The 21224-nt window shown below is 49.3% G+C and overlaps 1 protein-coding gene across 2 annotated transcripts; it reads left to right on the top strand.

Annotated features, from left to right (window-relative positions):
- Positions 1–246: 246 nt before the first annotated feature.
- On the top strand, positions 247–17206 carry Irf6 (interferon regulatory factor 6). Of its 2 annotated transcripts, none has more exons than XM_038348729.1 (8): positions 247–420; positions 4319–4495; positions 9105–9309; positions 10291–10419; positions 13240–13401; positions 14849–15241; positions 15871–15989; positions 16633–17206. In XM_038348729.1, the coding sequence occupies exons 2-8, from the start codon at positions 4322–4324 to the stop codon at positions 16855–16857; spliced, it is 1407 nt and encodes a 468-aa protein (XP_038204657.1). In that variant the 5' UTR covers positions 247–420; positions 4319–4321; the 3' UTR covers positions 16858–17206. The 2 variants fall into 2 exon arrangements, with proteins under 2 accessions (XP_038204657.1, XP_038204658.1); XM_038348730.1 differs by lacking the exon at positions 247–420 and adding an exon at positions 3882–4041.
- Positions 17207–21224: the final 4018 nt, after the last annotated feature.

Genomic DNA, 21224 nt, shown 5'->3' with positions numbered 1-21224 from the left:
CCGGGAAGAGCGATGTCCTCCTATTTCCACGTGACCTCCCAACCTCCCGGGTCCCCAGGACCATCAGACACGCGCAGGGCGAGGCCCACGCAGGCACCGCTCCCTCGGTCGGTGGCAGGGGCGTAGAACTGGCAAGGCGGGGCCCGCGGCCCAAGAACGCAAAGTATCAGATTTCTTGTAATGCACCAATCCTGATCTCCGGGGGATGTGGCCACACCTGGAGGGCGTGGCCAGACGGCTCAGGGGCCGCGGCAACCTGGGCTTGGCGCTGAGCTCCGGGCACCTAGGTGGGCAGGTGCGGGCCTGTGCGGGCCGCCGAGGAGTCCGCGGTTCCCAGCCGCGCCTAGCCGTCGGGGGGACTGCTGTGCTGTGGCGACGTGAACTCCTGTACACCTGCTCCCGGACACCAACTGAGGCCAGGTGAGGGGACACGGGCGTCCGCAGGCCACCGTGATCGAGTAGAGACACCTGACGGGTGGGGCCGGGTCCCCTGGAGTTGGTGTGGGCGGTGGAGCTGGCTTGGGCACTGTTTCGTGTCCTGCACCAGGCTGTGTACTGGGCACCGTTCTCCATGTAGCTTAAGGGCGGCACCGGGCCCCTCCTGATCTCACACCGACTGGACACTCTTTCCCTTCCCGCGGAAAGAGCTCGTTCTCTGCCCTGCCTGCTCTGCGGTTGGATGGAGTGAAGGCGTCCCCAACCCCAGCCCCTCCGGTTTTAACTAGCTAGCTTGGTGACTGACTGCTGTATCCCTGCGGGGACTTTCCAGGCTCTGAGGCCCTGGGGTCCTAGTGGCGGTTTAGCGGAAACTCAGATGAGGATGACCCAGGGCTTTGGCCGACTTGTTTTCCTTTTTCCAAGAGTCTTAGCTTTCACGGGCTGGGCCTGGGAGAAGTCCGCAGAGTTCCAGGTAGCCAAGCTAGGTGCTGGGGAGGGTGGCGCTAGGCGTGGCGGCTCTGCGGGTGAGGCCCTCCTGGCCTGAAGGGGTTGGAGGCGTCGCAGGGAAAGTCTCCCCTACTTGCCTGGAAGGGAGGCCTGGGCTGCCGTGCTTCACGGGCGGGCGCCTGCTTGGTGGTAAAGTGGTCACCATCCCTTCTCTGTTCTCTTGGTGGGTGTCAAGATGGAAGCTAGGGAAGCGAGAGGGCGAAGGTGCTTGGGCAGGGATTGGCGAAGTTGCTAATGACCTACACTTAGGCTCTGACATCCACCAGTTCCTATTCTGCGGGGAGGAGGGACCTGTGGATGTGACCAGAGGCCCAGAATTTATTCCCAGGCATGGCTAAAATCCACAGAGCCGGTATTTCAGTTCCCATCAGGGAAATTAGGACAGCCCCAACAGCTGCCTTTGAGAACTGGCTCAAACCTTGACAGCCTTTCAGCTTGAGGTCTGTGGCCCCAGAAACTGCAGGGGCTGCAGACGTGGTGGGATGTTTCTTGTAAAGGACCTGCTTCTGGAACAGGCAACGAGAGGACAGTTAGTGCGGTGAGAAGGTGGGTGGTGGCTTTGCCACTTGGATGGTTCCTACCTGTCAGAGGCACCGAGCTTCCATTTTCATGTGGCAGCTGGAGGTGGCAGGGATCGGGCTCAGTGGCATGAAGGTTTAGAGCGGTCTGATAGAGGTGTGTTAAGACTGGGTGCCTTTAATCTCTTCGCCCCATTGTGGTGGGGCCCTTGTTGGTTTAGATCTGACCTCTTATGTGGAGAAGAAGGTAGGGGGAGCTTAGAGTGCAGGGCTCAATGGCAGGATTTGGGGCAACCCCGAGGTAAGATAGGAGCCACTTCACATCCCTGTGCTTCCGTCAGCTCAGCCATCAAACAGGGCTGACACCCCTTCTGGGACCCTGAGGGTGAGCTAACGCAGGGGAACACTGTGAAGCCTTGTTGATGTGGAAGATGGTGCTGCCGTTCTTCCTGAGAAGTGCCATTGTCCTGTGGCGTAGAAAACTGTGGTTACAGTTCTAAAATAACTAGGAATTGAAACATAATGTGGACAATATGTATAAAACAGAGACGCGTACAAGGTGTGGGACAAGCACTACAATGTCTTCCCCGATGCGTGGCTGTGTGTGTTACAGAGGTCATGGTTGTGGGCTGTGCAGCCCCTGAATTTCCTCTCCGACATCTTGGCTGTCTTTACCCTCCCCCCATGCCTGTTTTAAGAATCTCAGAGAGCAGGCGAGGATCTCTTGGCTGACTTTTAAAAGGCATGGAGGGCTGCAGAGGAGGGCAGGCTGAGGGGCCACACATGTGTGATCCCATCTGGGAAGAACATGGAGAATACAGATGCAGATGTAAGTCATCGGCATCCAGGGGTGGCTCTTCTTCTTGCCTTGCTAGTGCAGATTGCTGTCATGGGCTGGATGCCTTCATTTTTTTTCCGATGGCCATAAATCAACTATAATAAGCCCTCTGGGTACACGGCCAGACAAGAGATAGATTTCTCATGTGTGACGAACCCAGAGTCAGGACTTATCAGGACTGCTGTGTGACTGCTCAGAGCCCAGTGCTAGGTTAATAGGTCTGCTGTCCCCTCCCTTGTTCTGACTCCCCTGTCCCTGCCTCATCCTCTTCTATCAGGAACGGGACCTGGGAGGAGGAGGCGGCAGCTCTTGCCATTGGAGTGTGGATTCCTCTTAAATATTTCTTTTTGAGGGGGGTCTCATGGAACCCAGTCTGGTCTCGATCTCCCAGTCGTCCTGCCTTGGAGTAGCCCCTTTCCATCGGGTGTCCACATGCACTCTGGTTTAATGGCTCCATGGGATGCCCAGTGAAGCATCCCAAACCAGGGCAAAGAGTGAGGGCTCTAGAAGGCTCTGTGCCCTGCTTACCGGCCCCAGCAAGCTGTGCTCCCAAGGGGAAGGTTTCAGTTGCAGTACTTGTTAATTGGGTCAGAAGGCTCAGGTCATACCTTGCTCTTAAAGTGCCAGAAATCGAGTTATGTTGAGTTCCTTGTATTTGGGGCTGCCCGGGGTGGGGGGCAGGGGTAGGGTGGGGAACCTGGCCAGGCAGAGAAGTGATGTTAGGGGTTCACCCATGACTAGGCTTCTCTGAAGACGGTCTTCAGTGGGCGCAACTAGCTTTGCTTCAGAACTGTGACCCTGATAGGGGTTTTCTGGAGCGAAGAAGGTAGCACTTGCAGGCCATTATGGGGTTTACAGTTCCAGTGTAGATTTCTCCCAGAAGGAAGGGACGTGGGCTGGGAACACCGAGTGACATTCAGTAATTAACACGGTGCTTGGCGTGTGGCCACTAGTGAACAAATATTTGTGGAATGACTTGCTTTTTCCAGGTGTCCATTTCCATCTTAAGTAAAGACAAAACAAGGACATTAGGGACACCCGCGGAGTCTGCGGCCATGCGACTCTGAACACACCTGATCACATCCAAAAGCAGCCGAGGTAACACCGCCCGCAGACAGTTCGCTAGCGAGCGGCACCGGATCCACAGGCCTTTGTTTTGGGCTAGGAGGGCTGGCTGCTGTACAATGTTATCTACAGCGTCCATGTTTCTAGGAGAATCAATCGCAGACTTTACCCAGCCTGGCGCCTGGAACCAGTTGGTTCCCTGCAGCCTCTGTGCGGAGATAAACAGACCCAAGTGAGGCCAGCCTAGCTGCCCAGGGCTTGGCTGTGACAACGGGATTTGGTTAGCGTAGGGCTTCTTAGGGTTTTACCATGCTCACCTCGGGGAAGTGGTCCCAAGCTGTACCTCAGGTGCTGGAGACCAGCTGGGACTCTTGGAAGTTGAGAGAAAGGAAGGCCGTCTGGGCCCAGCTCTTCAGATTTCTGTGCGCAGACTGCCTGCTCACCCCTGTAAGCAAGGACTTTGGAACCGGGGCCCCGCCCCTCGACTGCTTCTCTCAAGGAACCGTCTTAGCTCATTCTCCATTGTCTTCTTGGAAAGAAGTGTGTTTAGCTTCTGGCCCTTATGCTTTCTGTTTCTGAAACTTGACTTCCCTCTCCCAAGGCGAGGTTGAAAAGAGCAATCGCCTCTCCTTTGCAGAACCCCCCTCCCCCGCAGGAAGCTCTGCTCCAGCGCAGGTGACGTCACCTTTTCATTACGCTGCTTAAAGACTTAAATAGAAGAAATGCGATCTGCTCGCATGATAAGTCTGATTTGGCTGAAGCATGAAGAATAAATGGCTTTGCAGTAAGAATCAAAAGAGCCCTTTACCTCGTTTCTTTTCCCCTCTCTGGCACAGGTTATTGCCATATTTAATTTCTTTGCTGTAATCTAGCGAAACTGTAGCCGCTGACATGGGAACAGTGGCTGGGAAAGTTCCCAGTGGCTAACCCCATTCTCCCATCCTCCTTACAGATCATGGCCCTCCACCCTCGAAGAGTCCGACTGAAGCCCTGGCTCGTGGCCCAGGTGGACAGTGGCCTCTACCCTGGTCTCATCTGGCTACATAGAGATTCTAAACGCTTTCAGATCCCCTGGAAACATGCCACACGGCACAGCCCCCAACAAGAGGAAGAAAACACCATCTTTAAGGTAATGAACTTCCTTCTACCATCTGAGTTGAATTTTGTCCCAGTTCTCTGAGGCCATTCTGGGCTTGTTAGCTTTCTCTATTCTGGCATTCTGGCGTGTATATAATGAGATACCCAAATTGTGATTCCTCTCCTCAAGCTGTGTCTATGAGGCCGAAGCCTTTTACGTTTCCATTGTTTGGAGGATACTCAGTTCATATCCCAGTGGATCTGGGACCAGTGTGTGTGTGTGTGTGTGTGTGTGTGTGTGTGTGTGTGTGTGATTACAAGTGCCATTCGTGTCAGAAGCATTGGATCCCGAGAATTAGAGTTTCCGGTGACTGTGAGGTGAGCTGCCTGATGTAGGTGCTGGGAACCAAGCTCAGGTCCTCTGCAAGAGCAGTGTAGACTTTTAACTGCCGAGCCGTCTCTCCAGCCTCACATTCTTATTCCTTAAATATCTTCCTTTCTCCTTTCCCCTTTCCTCTCTTCTCCCCTTCCGTTCCCTCCCCACTCCTCTTCTCATTGTTTTTCTCTTTCATTCCTAAGGATCAAGCTCAGGCCTTTGTACATGTAGAGCATACACACACATTACCCCAAACTACATCCTGAGCCCTAATTACGTTTCTTAAACAGCAAGTAATTCCTCTATGATCCTCATTGTAGTTAACTAAAGATAAGATTTAGTCACATCATACTTTACCAAATTTAAGAGAAACCAGAGCTCGACTTCAGACAGAAGTAGGTGGGCGGTGGCTATGGAAGGGTTTCACTGTGGTTGCAGTCCCAAACCCAGGAGCTGCCTCCCCACTCTAGACCAACTTCCCCTTCCATGTCGGGAGTTCCTGCAGCTGAGGCTGTGTTGTCCGCCTGTCCTTTCTTCCTCGCTTATAAGCTGGAAGGCTGCACTGTGATCTAGTCCTGACTGTGGGATCAGGAAAAGACGGAGAAGGTGGGTCCAGGGCTCTTGATGCTGTTATTTCCCACCTATGTCAGGTGTAGAGAGGGGAGAGGCAGAGAGAAAATTGGCTTGAGAGTACTTTGAAAATGTGTAAATGTCACACACTTAATTTAGATATGAATAATATGGAATTGTTAAGGAAAATATTGGTAAACCAGTGGCCATCACTGGCGGAGCTGACACTGGGAAAGGGTCAAGCTCACCTAGGCTCCGGTAGCATCCTTTGTAGCCTTGTTCTGAGTCGATGGCATCCCTTGCAGCCTTGCTTTGAGTCTAGTTTACTGTGGAAGTGTCTGGTTGGTCACAAGAAGAGGCTTACACAACCTCTTTTTTTTTTTTTGGTTTTTCGAGATAGGGTTTCTCTGTGGCTTAGGAGCCTGTTCTGGAACTAGCTCTTGTAGACCAGGCTGGCCTCGAACTCACAGAGATCCTCCTGCCTCTGCCTCCCGAGTGCTGGGATTAAAGGCGTTTGCCACCACTGCCTGGCTTTACACAGCCTCTTAATAAGGGTGTAAGGAAGCTTTGCATTGGTGTGTCTGTCTGTAGAATGCTGATGGAGCATCCGAGTAGTCAGGAGAGAGAGGATGCTATCATAGATTCCTTACTCTGCTGTGTCTTTGGTGATATACAGAGATGAGGAACCAGCATGGAATAGGTGCCTGTGTTACCAATGCCTTTTAAGTCTCATGATGACCGTTCAAGGAGTCTTTCTCCCACCCGCTGTTGTAGGTGTAGAAGCTGTTAGTTAGTAGGGCTTAGTCACACAGCCAATCAGTGGTAGCTCCAGGATTTGAACCTGTACCTCTGTCTTTGTTCCCTTTGCCCCTTCTGATTCTGAATGGGGACTGGACTGCCCCACCTCAACTTCTATAACTACCAACCCCGTGGGAGGTCTTGAGCAAAGCATGCAACTTTTCTGGGGGTCCAGTTTTCCCTTTGGTAAGCTGGGGTGGAGTCAGTCTGTCTGCTTCTTAGAATTCTCATGAAGATCAAATAAAGTGTGGGGAGATATTTGTAAAGTACTATAAAAATGTAGAGCTAATAGCCATCTTAGAAAGACAAAGAGGGCCTTTGCAGTTACCAGGGGTATTGTATACAACACGGCATTTGCCCGTGGGGTGCTCCATGGCCCTTCTATCTTGATGCTGAAGTTGTGCTCGTAAAGGGTACAGCCCTCTTGCCGTATCAGTGACCTGGATAAGGAGGTGGCTGGGTGTGAGCAGGAAGCTGGGGTTAGGCAGGGACACAGCTAGCCTAGCTATGCCATGAAGGAGCAGGGCTTAAGGGAATCACAGATACAGAAAGACTTCTTCCAGGATCTGCAGCAGGAGTCAGCTGGATGGAGTCAGAGCCAGTGTGAACACAGAAAGTAAAGACAAGCTGAGGGGCGACCACAGAGGCCATAGGAAGGCAGGCAGGCAGGCAGGCAGGCAGGCAGGCAGGCAGGCAGGCAGGCAGGCAGACCAGGTAACGGCAGGTGTGCATCTCGGCTATTAAGGACAGTGGAATTGAGACTCCCTATGGGGGTTAGTTAGGTAGATGGAGCCAGCCTTAGCCACCCTGGTCCCTGCTATGCCACACAGGGCAGCTCAGCCACATTGTTGGTATTCTTTATTCTGTACTGCAAAGCACACAGAGGAAGGCAGATCTGGGAAGGTGTCTGGAGGAAGCAAGCCTGAGTTAGAAGATGAGGAGGACATAGGTTAACCCCGGACCCCTGTAGCATGGTTAATAAAAACCCAGAGACAGAAATTAGGGTTCAACCTGAAAGTCAGAAAAGCAAAAATTCCAGCCACTGGCTTTTACCTCGACCTCAGTCTGAAATGGCGATCCTGTCTCCAGGAGTCTCAGAATGAGACTGTGTCCGAGAGCTATCTCCTCCTGTTTCTCTCTAGGGCTGGGATTAAAGGTGTGCGTCACCACTGCCTGGTCTGTAAGGCTGGCCAGTGCGGCCGTCTTACTCTTCAGGCAGGCTTTATTTATTAAAATACAAATGAAACATTACTACAGACCTCACTGCTCTGCAGGGCGGGATCTAAAGAGATCAGAGGTCTCAAAAGAGGGTGCAAACGTTGAGCTTCAGCTTAAGGAAAAGGTCTGTGTCTGGCGTGGTGCTGTGTGTCTATAATAGCAGTACCCTGGAGGCTAAAGCAGGAGGATTGCTGTGAGCTTTTGAGGGCAGCCTGAGTTACGTAGTGAGACTCAGAAAAATCAAAAAGAAAAATGCCCTCTACAGCAAGAGTTTGGGCAAGTATTCTGCCCCGTCAACTTGAAAAGGTCCAGGAAGGGCTGGCATGATGGTCAGAGGGTAAAGGCATGGGTTACTATGCCTCATGACCTGAGTTTTATTTCCAAGACCCACTTATATACACTAAATAAATAAAATGCAATGGAAATCAAAAATTAGAAAAGGCTAGTGTGCTCTTTTTGTTTGAGGGACAGACCTCTAATGAGATCTCTTCCTTCTGCATTAGAGAACATGAAGAAAGCTTACTGATCTGAGGGCACTAGGCATGTAGGAGAGTGGGCGGGATGCCCCTGAGGGGCTGGGTCTGTTCCTCAGCAGCTTTGGTTTTCCTTCTACTCATGGGGCAGATCAGCTCCTTCCTCTTGTCTGCAGTGGTACTATGAGTTCCTATGCTGGGAAAACAGAGGAAGCTTCAAAGTGACTTTTTAGGCTGTGCCACTGGGCCCTGCATGAGGTTTCCAATGCAAAGGGAGTTTGAAGAACAGGGAAGAGATGTGTGTGGATTTGTTAAAGCGTGAAGCCTTCAGGTTGGGGTGGGGGCAGGCTGAACTCCAGAGCATGCTTCCTAAAGGACTTTTGCGTTTATAAACAAGGTCTCACTATATAGTCCTGGCTGGTCTTGAACTCACTACTGTTTTGACCTCCTATGTACTGGGAATACAGGTAGACAGCACCATACCTGGCTCCTGAAAGTCCTTGTATCATCTTCCATTACCTTTCGTCATACTTAGTGTTGTGTGCGATAGTCTTCTTTAAAAGAGAGCCTGGTGAGGTGAAACATACTTGCTGAGTCCAGCGTGGGGCTACATAGCGAGGTTGCATCTTTTATGAAAAGGAGACAGAAGCTGGAGAGCTGACTCAGTGGTGAGGAGAGCATGCCACTCTGCAGAGTACCCAAGTTCAGCTCCCAGCACCCAGGCTGGGCAGCTCACAGGGGCCGATAACTCCAGCTCCAGGGGATCCCGCAATCTCTTCCGTCATCGGAGGGCACCAGCACATACATGAACACCCCCATGTGCCAAATAGACATAATTAAAAAATTAAACAAACCCTCAAAAAACAGATGGAGGAGGGAGGGGAAAAAAGGAAGAGAAGAAAAAGACCGCCTGCAGCCCTACCATACAGTGTTGCCCCAGCTTCCGTTTTCAGCATTGTTTTCTGGACAGGAGCTGGTGTCCAGCCTGAATCAAGGCTCCTTTCAAAGTTGGGTTTGCATACAGCTTGATTTCCCTTTGGCCTGCCTCGGTTAGTCCTAAGGTCAGAATTATCCACTGCAGTTTCTACACTGGTTTTGAAATTGTAGAGCACTCACAGATGCATGTGCTAGTGTGTGTATCCATGGGGACACATGTGAAAGGGGTGCACTCATGCTTGACGGTGGTTCTCCATAGTGGTCAGCCCTCATGCTGTCTCATTTCCCAGGCTTGGGCTGTGGAGACTGGAAAGTACCAGGAAGGAGTGGATGATCCTGACCCAGCTAAATGGAAGGCTCAGCTCCGCTGTGCTCTCAACAAAAGCAGGGAATTCAACTTGATGTATGATGGCACCAAGGAGGTGCCCATGAATCCTGTGAAGATCTATCAAGTGTGCGACATCCCCCAGCCCCAGGGCTCTGTCATTAACCCAGGTGAGGCTCAAGGCTTGGACAGATCCAGAGTTGGGCTCTTAAAGAGATGGGTTGAGATCAGGCCATTCCCTAGGAAGAGCTCAGAGAGAGCATATGGTGTAAGCAATTACATGGTGAGTGCTTCGAGCAGGTGAGGGTGCAGTTCTGCTGGTCAGGCAGCCTCTCTGGGAACACGAGGGTAGGGATGAAGGAGTAAGAACCAAAAGGATTGCACTCCAAACCCGGCTCTTATCGCTCTATCACTGTTGGGCTTGAATTGAGTCATTGGCATTTGAGCCTCTGTTTTGTCTATTTCTAGATGTGAACTCTTATTCTGCCTCTTTCAAAGGATCTGGGAAAGCTGTTGCATTCTCTACAGACGCTGGGTGGCTGGTAGTTTAGTTTCTAGAGTTACCTCTTCTGAGAGCATGCTGCCCAGTCCTCAGTGCATAACGAATGTGAAGAGGCAGACATTTAGCCTTGTCGTCCCGCAAGGCCCTGGCATGATGATGTTTGTGCCTCCCTCATATGTGGCTCACACAGATGGAAAGTGGGGGATCTGGAGCCCTTAAAAACGATGTTAATGTGTAGAAAGCTTTTGTGTTGCTATAGTGAAGTATAGGGATTTCTTTTTATAAGGTTTACTTATTTATTTATTATGTATACAGCATTCTATCTGCATGTATGCCTGCACGCCAGAAGAAGTCACCAGATCTCATTATAGATGGCTGTGAGCCACCATGTGGTTGCTGGGAATTGAACTCAGGACCTCTGGAAGGACAGACAGTGCTCTTAACCTCAGAGCCATCTCTCCAGCCCCGGTGTATAGGGATTTTAAGGCAAGATAAGAACTTGAGTTCAGACTCTGTAGAAGGAATTAGAACTAGCTAGGGCTTGTGGGTGCCTACTGAGCCTGAGGTGTCTCTAGCCTGCGTGGTGGGTCAGCTGTTGAGATGACAGTGAAACAAACTGCCCTTCTGTGGGCTCATGTGTCATGGGTAGGATCCACAGGGTCGGCTCCTTGGGATGAGAAAGATAATGATGTGGATGAAGACGATGAGGAGGATGAGCTTGACCAGTCTCAGCACCACGTCCCTATCCAGGACACCTTCCCCTTCCTGAACATCAATGGTGAGTGGGTGGCCGGTGTTGCACAGGGGCAAGGAGGATGTAACTGGCTTTGACCTTGGGATTATTGATCCATCAGTCACCATTGTGTTGGGGGGGGCAGTGGCGAGCTCCCCAGCCTGAATGCTGGTTTGTTAATAAGCAGGAGTCACAAGTGGGAGAGCTCTGATGCCTCAGTTATTCCAATGCAGGTGCGTGGGTTCTAGAGAACATCCAATTAAAGGAAATAAAAAGGCATAATTTAAGCCGGGCGGTGGTGGCACACACCTTTAATCCCAGCACTCGGGAGGCAGAGGCAGGAGGATCTCTGTGAGTTCGAAGCCAGCTTGGTCTATAAGAGCGAGTTCCAGGACAGGCTCCAAAGCTACAGAGAAACACTGTCTTGAAAAAACCAAAAAAAAAGGCACAATTTATTACTGATGAATGATGAATTTGGGTACGTGATAGATCCGTTTATGAATTGTAGTTAAATTCCCAGTAGTCTTCCTTGCATGACTTCTGAGTCATGTCCTTAGCAGAATCCGCTCTGCTGAAGCCATGTCAAGGAAAACTTGATTCTAGCCTCTCACACTTGATTCCGGTGGGTTTAGCTTTAAGACTCTTCCTTTATGGGTTTTTTGATTTTGAAAGCTTTTTGACAATTTTATTAGCATATAAAAGAAAACTCCCTGGACAGGCAAGCTGTAAATCTTGACAACCGCCAGAAGGAGGAAGATGGAGAAGAGGACCGGAGAAAGCCACGCTGTTGGGATTGAGCTGACATTTTTAGCAAACATGGTCAGCCATATGGTGGAGTATAAGGGACTTCAAGGAAAGAGTAAGAAAGCCCAGTGTATTAGGGAGAGTACGCCTGGGCTTAGGCCAGTTTAAAAAAAAGAGTTAAAAAGAAAAACAGAAAGGTAGACCTTCCTGAGTCCTGCATAACTGCTTTCTGGAGCTGCTATGGCAACTCCCTCTCGTATGGACTTTTGAATTCAGTCTCCAAGAAAGAGGAGCGAGTGGAGAGGCTGGGGTTGCTGTGTGGCAGCAGGGTCTGAGTCTGGAGACGCACATCTGAGGATCCCATGGTGACCTGGGTTGGCCTCTTGAAGCATCCGTACTGCATCTGCCCGTGGAGATGCTGGTTGAATGGCTGGTGACAAGCTCATCTTACGGTACATGCACACTGTGGGTCAGATGAGATAACTTTTGCCACCTAGAAAATTCAGTAAGCCAAGATGCTTTCTTATTGTTTGGGGGCCGGTCACTTATTCTAGCTCTGCACCTAGAACCAGGGAGTAGCAGTGCTTGTTCCTTACTCATCCTGACTCCCTCCCTTCTTTTTTGTTTCTTTTTTTAGATAGGATACTATGTAGCTCCCTGGCTGGCCTGAACTTGTCATATAGACCAGGCCGGTCTGGAACTCAAAGATCCACCTGCCTCTCTCTCTGCCTGTATAAGAAGATAATCAATTGAAAGATTTTCCTTGAATCCTGTCTCCGAGCCTTCTAGCTCATTCACTGATATAGTCAAATCTAGCTATGTTCTTAAGTATTGATACTTTCAAACCAACTTTTCAAGAATATTTTTTTAAATTTTATGTGTGTTGGAGTCTTGACGGCATGCCTGTGTACCACACATGGACCTAGTGCTTATGAGGCCAGAAGAGGGTGTTGGATCTCCTGGAACTGGAGTTACAGACGGTTGTGAGCTGCCATGTGGGTGCTGGGAATTGAACCCAGGTCCTCTGGAAGAGTAGCCAGTGCTCTTAACCACTGAGCCATCTCTGCAGCCCCCTCACCAGACATTTTAATGTTTTATTGCCTTTTGTATTTACTGTGTGTGGGGACACACACACACGCACACACACACAACACGCACACACATGCACACATGCATGTGGAGGGCAGAGGACTGCTAGCAGGAGCCACGTAGATCTGGAGATTGAGCTCAGGTTGTCAGGTTTAGTAGCCAGTGATTTCTATCCTCTGAACTACCTAGCCAGCCCTCTTTTTAAAGACGTTTTGTGATTGCAAAATGAATTCATTTTACTAGAGCATTGTGTTATACATTGACTGTACATTGACACTCACTTGAAGACAGTTGGCTGAGCCAGTGGTACTCCCCTTATGGGACATCAAGTCACCTGTACACACCGTGCAGTGCTCCCCTTATGAAGACATTGAGTCACCATGTACGCACTGTGCAGTGCTCCCCTTCTGAAGACAGAGTCACCGTGTACAAACTGTGCAGTGTTCCCCTTATGAAGACATTGAGTCACCATGTATGCACTGTGCAGTGCTCCCCTTCTGAAGACAGAGTGTGCAGTGCTCCCCTTATGAAGACATTGAGTCCCCTGTACACCATGCAGTGCTCCCCTTATGGGACATCAAGTCACCTGAACACACCATGTAGTGCTCCTCTTATGAAGACATTGAGTCACCTGTACACACTGTGCAGTGCTCCCCTTATGAAGACATTGAGTCCCCTGTACACACCGTGCAGTGTTCTCCTTATGAAGACATTGTCACTGTGTACAGATTAAGCAGCAGAGCGCCTGCCAGCCATGCCTTTCCAATTCAATTTCCAGAGTAAACTCCCTTGTCTCCATCTGATCTTTAGCAAATAAAGAGCCTCATGTGAGGTATGGGAGAAAAAAGAATGACTCGGAAGCAGGAGCTGGGACAGCCACTGAGCCATGAGTCATGGGATCTGCTAGGCTGGGCGGTCATACCAGGTTATGGTTCATTGACTCCTGTCTGTGAACCTTCCCTGTTCTCTGAACCGCAGACCAGGTGACAGATATTGTGCCCCTGTGTGCTTAGCCACTTTCTCCTGTCCTAGGTTCTCCCATGGCACCAGCTAGCGTGGGCAACAACTGCAGTGTGGGTAACTGCAGCCCTGAGTCCGTGTGGACCAAAACAGAGCCTCTGGAGATGGAAGTGCCCCCGGCACCCATTCAGCCCTTCTACAGCTCTCCCGAGCTGTGGATCAGCTCTCTCCCCAGTAAGTGAGCCTGCTTTTCATTGCTGGGGCTTCGCCTCTTATTACGTGACCTTTCCTCTCTTGTCTCCCACTTCCTTCTCGCGCTTTTCCCGAAGGGTCAGGAATCAGACGAGAGCTTCTTGCATGCTGGGCAAGCACCGTGCTGCTGAGTCACATGCCCAGGCCTCTTCTGCCTCTGTTTCTGCTGTGTCTAGAATAGTTACCTGCCCAACCCATGTGCTCTCTCTGTGTTCTTGCGAGCTGCTGGATGAGTTAGCAGGGAAGTGAAACATGCTGGCCTTCTTGCCCGTGTAGCTGCTATGATGCATGGGAGCTTCAGCTAATTGCTGCCGTTCTGACTTGAGGCTTTAGGGACAAGGTCTGCTGTAAGACAGGGAATTACGAGGCCATGGACTTGGTCACCCAAGGCTCTTGATTTTGAGGGACGTAGGAATCGCTGAATTAGGTACACATTTATCTGGGTGAAGAATCAACCTCACTGCCCTGTCATCTTCTCACACTCTGTATAATGGGGCACAGACCTAAAATCTTCTCTGAGGGGCTGAGTTGCTTTGATGATGCCTGTCAGGGTCAGTGGAGACTTGCTGAGTGGAAAGGTACTTCTCAGTGGGCCTCCTTTTACAGCATGTGTAAACAGGTTTGGGTGCGTGCTAACACACATGATTTTCAGAAGGATGGCTTGGTATTTCCCAGTTATTTAAAAAGTGAGGTGTAGGACTAGCTCGGTGGGTAGGGTGCAGGAAGCCCTAGTTTTGATTTCCAGCCCTAAATAAACCAGGTAAGGTGGCGTATACCTGCAATCCCAGCATTCAGGAACTACAGGTAGAAGGATCAGGAGGTCAACATCACTATTTGCATAGTGAGTTCAAGCCTCGTTTGGGGTACAAGAGACCCTGTCTCAGAAAAAAAAGTAAAATTCAAACTAGACACGAGGTTTTAGCTCCTTCTGTGGCCTATTCTCTGGAGATATGATTGGCAGGATCATTCTCTATCTGTTCAATAGACGCCATTTTCCTTGCTGCACCACACAGTAGCCAATAGCTGTGTGTGATTATTAATTTAAATGAATTGATGTCAAATAGATCCTTGGTCACATTGATTACCAAGTATGCTCAGTAGCTACCCATCCCCCCTCGAATGTTGCCGATGTATCTTTAATTTGGTGTGACCTGGGACACCAGAACCATCAGTGTGTGTATTGGATTCTAGTCCTGAGGCTGTGGCCGAGGAGCAGAGTGCAGCAGGGCCTTAAGCTCCACCGCAGGGCATCCTTTGATGTGACTCCTGGGGTGTCTTGACATCTCCCTTCATTGCAGGAAGGATAACTATGGCAATGGCCTTCCTGAGAGCTGGCTGAAAGATGGCTTGATCTTGGTGGACTCACATGAGTTAGGGATGGACAGACAGAGCAGAGCAGCAGGACTCACTGTCCTCTCTCACCTTGTAGTGACTGACTTGGACATCAAGTTTCAGTACCGTGGGAAAGAGTATGGGCAAACCATGACAGTGAGCAACCCTCAGGGCTGCCGGCTCTTCTATGGGGACCTGGGCCCCATGCCTGACCAGGAGGAGCTCTTTGGTCCCGTCAGCCTGGAGCAGGTCAAGTTCCCGGGTCCAGAGCACATCACCAACGAGAAGCAGAAGCTGTTCACCAGTAAGCTGTTGGATGTCATGGACAGGGGACTGATCCTGGAGGTCAGCGGACACGCCATCTATGCCATTCGGCTGTGCCAGTGCAAAGTGTACTGGTCTGGGCCATGTGCCCCCTCGCTCGCTGCTCCTAACCTGATTGAGAGGCAGAAGAAGGTCAAGTTGTTTTGTCTGGAAACATTCCTGAGTGGTGAGTCTCCTTATAGAAGATTGATACTCGGATATGCCCCTGGAGATTTTTCTCCTTCCTCCCCCTCCCGCTCCTAAGCTTTCCTCGCATAGCAAAAAGCCAAGGGAGAAGACAGCCCTGGTTCTATGCTAGGACAGGGACCCGGACAGTCACAAATGGAGTTGCACTCCAAAGCTGTCTGCATGGAAGGTGTTTTGAGGTTGGTTATGGCTCCTTCAGGGACAGAGGAAAACAGTCCTGATGGTTCCCCCTGCCCCCAAATGTTAGGTTATCTTTCACCCTGGCAGGTTCACCGTAGTCGGTAAAACTCCTGCTCTTCTCTCAGGAAATCTTCAAGTGGTTAATTTAAGGAGGAAAATTTAGGAAAAATATTGAGATGTGAATTTACAGTGTGGTTTGATATATTCTCAGGGTCCAGTAGAGCCCTCTGAAATGACAGAAAAGTTGTATTTTTGTCCTATCCAATTTGGTATCCATTGGCCACATATGTCTTGTGAACATGTAAATGTGACTGATATGACCAAGGAGTTATTTAATTAATTTAAGATTAATAGCTAATGTGGCTTGTGGCTGCTGTACTGGCTGCATGAAAGATGACGGCTAGAGAAGCGTTTTCCTATCTTCTGCAGAGCTCATTGCCCACCAGAAAGGACAGATAGAGAAGCAGCCACCGTTTGAGATCTACCTGTGCTTCGGGGAAGAATGGCCGGATGGGAAGCCCCTGGAGAGGAAGCTCATCTTGGTTCAGGTGAGGAGATAAGGCCACGTCGGCAATGTCGGGAGCTCTTCTTTGTGCTGGTGGTTCAGCCCTCGGCTGAGATGAGTCCTGGCTGAGCGTCTACTGATGCATATGTGTTTTAATGTCCTCAGAGACGCAGCAGACTTAAGCTTTGCACAGTAGCTGTGCTGACAATACCACATTCTTATCATTCTTATCATGGGCGGACAGAGTAACGGACACCTTGCCTTTCATTCTCCTGCTGATGTTAGGGGCTTGCTAATATCTTATGAGGTGTAACATTTTCCATCTCGTTTTATAGAAAAGTTTTGGCCATGCTTGTAAGATGTACCTATGTTCTGGGGATGGTAGCAAGTCTACTTGGGACTGTGTATGGAGTTAAGCACCAAGACAGGCAGTGGCTGTCACATGGAGTTAGGCACCAAGACAGGCAGTGGGTGTCACCTGATTCAATTTTCTAGGTAAGCAGCCATCTAGCTAGGCATGTGGAGTGATTCCCACATTCAGGTTCCTTACCTTGAATTAACCAGCTTCTAGGTGAACCTTGACGAGTGAAAATGTTTGGGTGGGCCTTCTCAGGACCTCGTGGCTCTTCATCAGTGTCGGGCTCTTCTGCTACTGAGCAAAAACTCGTGTGCTGTCGCCTGAACAGGTCATTCCAGTGGTGGCTCGGATGATCTACGAGATGTTTTCCGGCGATTTCACCCGGTCCTTTGACAGCGGCAGCGTTCGACTGCAGATCTCCACCCCAGACATCAAAGATAACATCGTAGCTCAGCTCAAGCAGCTGTACCGCATCCTTCAAACCCAGGAGAGCTGGCAGCCCATGCAGCCTGCCCCCAGCATGCAGCTGCCCCCTGCCCTGCCTGCCCAGTGATCCCGATTGCTGCGTGTGTCCTCTTCTCTCCTCTCTCTTTTTTATATTGTACAGATGGATTTTTTTATTCACATTTAACCAACTTCTAAGTCTCCTTTCTCTAACGTCATTAGAGGTCTGTGACTTACAAATACGCTTAGTTTTAAAAGTTGCTCTAATTTATCAAGATCCCATCCCTCTGAGGGGTTCCTTTTAGATCTTCCACAGTGGGTGCAGGAGAGATTTGATTTGGGAGTTTAGACACCAGAGTTCTAGCTGCAGCTTCCATGAGGCAGGTCATGAGACTTGAGGGCTTCAGATGTATCACTTGTAAATAAATGAGGTTTGGGGTGAGGCCCGACTGCATTCAGCCTTAAAACTCTGACTTGATTACATTCCTCTACTTTTATAAGACAAAACTGGAACAGGACCCTTCTGTATTGTTCTTACACCTGCCCCCTTGCTTTCATCAAAGTTCCTCAAGCACTGATCTGTCCTGAATTGAGCTCTGTTTGACTTGTTCTGCTAGTACAGTCAGTCGGCTGGCTCCCTGCTGGGGGAAGGAGGAGGGAGAGGAACTGACTGGTTGCCTAGGAACCCGGCTGATATCTAAATAGAAATGGGTGCCAAGGTCTGAAAGTCACCTAACCTGTGGCATTAAAGCTCCTAAAGTGAGCGTCACAGGGGAAGCTGGTGACATGGAAAGCCTAGGGATTCCATGAAAGAATGGTTGTCAGGTGTTCTCCCCACTCACGCCACCTGACTCCATGGTGGACTCAGGGTGGAAGGTCTCCTTTCTCTCATTTCCTTCTCTGAAGACGACCTGGAGGGAGCTGGCCACCCAGGATATACTCTGACGACAAAAGGGACGGTTCTTGTTTACCAGGGTCTTCCTGACGTTTGGGTTTAGGTTTGTTAACGGTCTGGGCAGTGCTCTTCTGGGAAGGGCTCAGTCCTACTTCCATCTCTAGCTGTGAGCAATGGAGACAGGCCGTACAGAGCACTGCAGTTGGATCTCAGAGTGTCTGCCCCAGCCTCTTCTTAGAATTTTAACTCCAAGACTCAGATGAAAAACAAGAAGCAGATCTCCCGTTATGGGCCCCATCCTCTTGAATACTGATGTCTATTTGTATGCCTGTGTGTATAGTCTGCTGCCCTTAAACTAAGAATCGCACCTCCTGTTTTTCAAGCCACTGAAAGTTGGGATGGATTTAAAGTCTAAAAGCTCAACCTGATCTTGTGTGACCATGAGACTTACTTAGGATGCTGAAGCTTTGGTTTAGAACCCTTTGAGAGATTGTTAAAAGAAAGGCGACTGTGGAGGCTGGTGGTGGCCCACGCCTTTAAACCTAGCACTCGGGAGGCAGAGGCAGGCGGATCTCTGTGAGTTTGAGGCCAGCCTGATTTGCAGAGAGTTCAAGGACAGCCAGAGCTGTTACACAGAGAAACCCTGTCTCAAAAAACCAAAACAAACAAACAAACAAAAAAGGGCAGGTGTGAGTGTGTGTGTATGTGTAAAAACAGCATAATTGTACATACACACACACACAAAGTATGGAAATGTCAGTGTAAAACTCTTTGTATGCTAACTAAAAATTTTTTAAAAGATAAATTTAGCTAAAAGTTTAACAGTTGGATTTTTCTAGACCAGGAATCATGCAAGGTATAGGGACTTTTTTTTTTTTCCCTTTTGGAGGAACATGAAGTAGCATCACTTGGTGAACTGAAGTGAGGGAGTCTTGATGTGTGGCTGCTCCATGGAATCTGGCAGCTCGAAGTTAAAAATAACCCACTATAGGAAAGGTAGATGGGCAGCTGTGGAATAGGGGTCATTTCCTCCTACCCCGTGAAATGTACCATGTAATTAGGGAAGGCCAGGTAACAGGAACTGGTAAAGGATGTTGAAAATGTTCTGAGTGCCATGGACTGAAGACTCAGCGCATGACTGTGATGGGAAGTTGAGGAGTGTGTTAGGTGGAGGAATGCTTTTGTGTGGTCCTCACTAGACAGCCCAGGGCCTTCCTTGTCTTGCATCTTTTTCAGGATGCTGGGAGAGTACGTTACACACAGGGATCTTCTCTGATCATCTTCAGTAAGCTTTCTCTGGTTTTGGTAGACACCAGGTATCCTCTCTTAGGGCTCGGCTTTCTGTCTCTTCCATTCCCCCCCGAGCTGTCTTCTCCCTTGCCTTCCTCTCAAGACGCAGGAGGGAGGAGGATTCTCCCTAGCGCCTCCTTTTCCTCCATGTGCACTCTAGATTAACTTAAAGTTAAAAAGAACCCACTGAGGTAAACGGGGAGGGCAGATGCCAAGTCTGGGCTCCTCCCATAATTAAGTCCCTGGTTGTATGTTCTCATAGCATCTTAAACTTTCAGAATAACTGTGTTCTGTGTAAAGTCCTCACCACCTATGTCCTATGTGATCGTTTGTCTTGGATTGACTGCCAGGCCTTCGGCAGTGTCTGATACAATGTGTTCGCAGATATTTGTGCTGTAATAAATGAACTAAGTCTTCCAACTTGGAGATTTATTGCTAACTGCCATGGGGATATAAAATAAATTTGGAAAGGAAAAAAATATAAAGTTAGAGTACTGGTTGTATCAATTTTTAGTATCTGATGCTCTCTGAGCTAAGAACCTAAGTTAGATTGGCAGGCCCTATTACTGGTCTTCCTTACGTACTGTCTGTCTTTACCCCCCCCCCCCCCTTGTTGGTCCTTTTCTGTCTGAATGTACCAGCAAGGTAGAGCCAACGTCCAGTCCAGGTCTCCATTCTGCTACTCATAAATTGGCATTATTTTCCAGGCTAGAGTTTTCTTAAGATTTTCCTTCACAGGGATATAGGTTAACTTGCTGGTAGTTTAAAGGGCCTTAATTTCTTATGTCAACACTTGTCCTTTGTTAGTATCTGGTTGTGAGATTTTTCTCTGGGGGAAGGGACAAGGCAACATTTACCTCCCTTCCTAAGATCCCAGTGACAAATGGGGGTACATTTTCACCGAAGTCAATCTGGGGAACCAATGAATCTATTAGACTTACTCACAGAGCAGTGGGTGAGGGGTGGCGGGCGGGAGCATGGATGGCCTTAAAGCAGCCAGGATGGGTGCAGGTCTTTAATCCCAGCGCTTGGGAGGCAGAGACAGGCAGATCTCAGTCTACAAAGGGAGTTCCAGGACAGACAGAGCAGTAACACAGAGAAACCTGTCCCGAAAAACAAAAGCAAAACAAAAAGCAGCAGCCTCAATGGGAGTTCTACACCCAGTATGGAAGTAAACTCTTCTATGACTTCCCAGAGGATGTTCCCCTCCCTGCCCTCCTAGGTTTCCCCAGCCTAGATACTTCTTGAGACAACATTCAATTGGTTGAATTGGCTGGGTACTCCGGCAAGGGTCCCATGACCCTTCTTCTACAAGGGAATGTCAACAGTTAAGCCTATTTGAAATGTTCTTTTGCAAGACCGCACAGATAAACTCATGAAAATGGTGGCACTTTGGCTCCAAGGATAGGTAGGTACGCCACTCCCTGATCCACTTGGCCCCTGGATCTTCACTTCTTGTTTGAATTCCCTAATGTGGGGGCATGGTAGCATAGACTCTAACCTCAGCACTCTGGATGCTGAGGCAGGGAGGTTGTCATACATTTGAGGGGCACATAGGAAGACATTGTCTCACAAAAGCACAACAGGGTGGCTATAGAGACTCAGCGGGTAAGAGCGTTTACTTTCCTTCCAAAGATTTGAATTCGGCTCCCAGAACCCATGTTAGGCAGCTCGCAATAATTTTAACTTCAGCTCTGAGTGATCCTCTGGCTTCTTAGGCACCCATACATATAAATGAAAATAATAAAAGCTCTAAAAATAAAAATGACCAGCAAACTGGACTCTTGGGCCTTGAGATCCATGAGATGGGGTTGCTGTTTTGTACAGTGCAATACCGCTCCCTTCCAGGCACACTAAGGGTAAATATACTCGGGGCTGCAGAGGTAGCTCAGTTAGTGAGTGTTAGTATGCCTAAAATCCAGAGCTCAGCCTCCAACACGGCATAAACCGGAGAAGTCCCGTCCCCCGCCAGCCCCAGCTACACAAAACGCTGTCAAAGTAAAATAATACAATAAAATAGTGGGCCAGTGAACTGGCTTAACAGTTAATGGCATTCGCTAAAAGGGAGTGAATATTCACGGTCTTGACACTCAACCTATCACGCCCAGGATTTAGGGAAATAAAATAAAATAAAAAATAAAACATAAAATAAAATAAAATAAGCTTTATAGCATTGCTCACAGAAGAGGCATCCCCACTACATCGCGGACTAAATAGCTGCTGGTCCCGGAACTACCTTCCCCTTCCGCCCGGCAGCCTAGCCGGCTTCAGTTCTACCGGAAGGGGTGTGT

The sequence above is a fragment of the Arvicola amphibius genome, chromosome 12 (assembly GCF_903992535.2).
Source record: "Arvicola amphibius chromosome 12, mArvAmp1.2, whole genome shotgun sequence".
Taxonomy (NCBI): Eukaryota; Metazoa; Chordata; class Mammalia; order Rodentia; family Cricetidae; genus Arvicola; species Arvicola amphibius.
Note: the sequence above shows the minus strand (reverse complement) of the source record. Positions and strands in the feature narration are given on the sequence as shown.

Bases quoted from the DNA above. Each gene is read 5' to 3' on its own strand.
- Irf6 (XM_038348729.1), top strand. From the start codon at position 4,322: ATGGCCCTCCACCCTCGAAGAGTCCGACTGAAGCCCTGGCTCGTGGCC. The intron at 4,496-9,104 runs GTAATGAACTTC...CTCATTTCCCAG, and splicing joins AAGAAAACACCATCTTTAAG to GCTTGGGCTGTGGAGACTGG. The intron at 9,310-10,290 runs GTGAGGCTCAAG...TGTCATGGGTAG, and splicing joins GGGCTCTGTCATTAACCCAG to GATCCACAGGGTCGGCTCCT.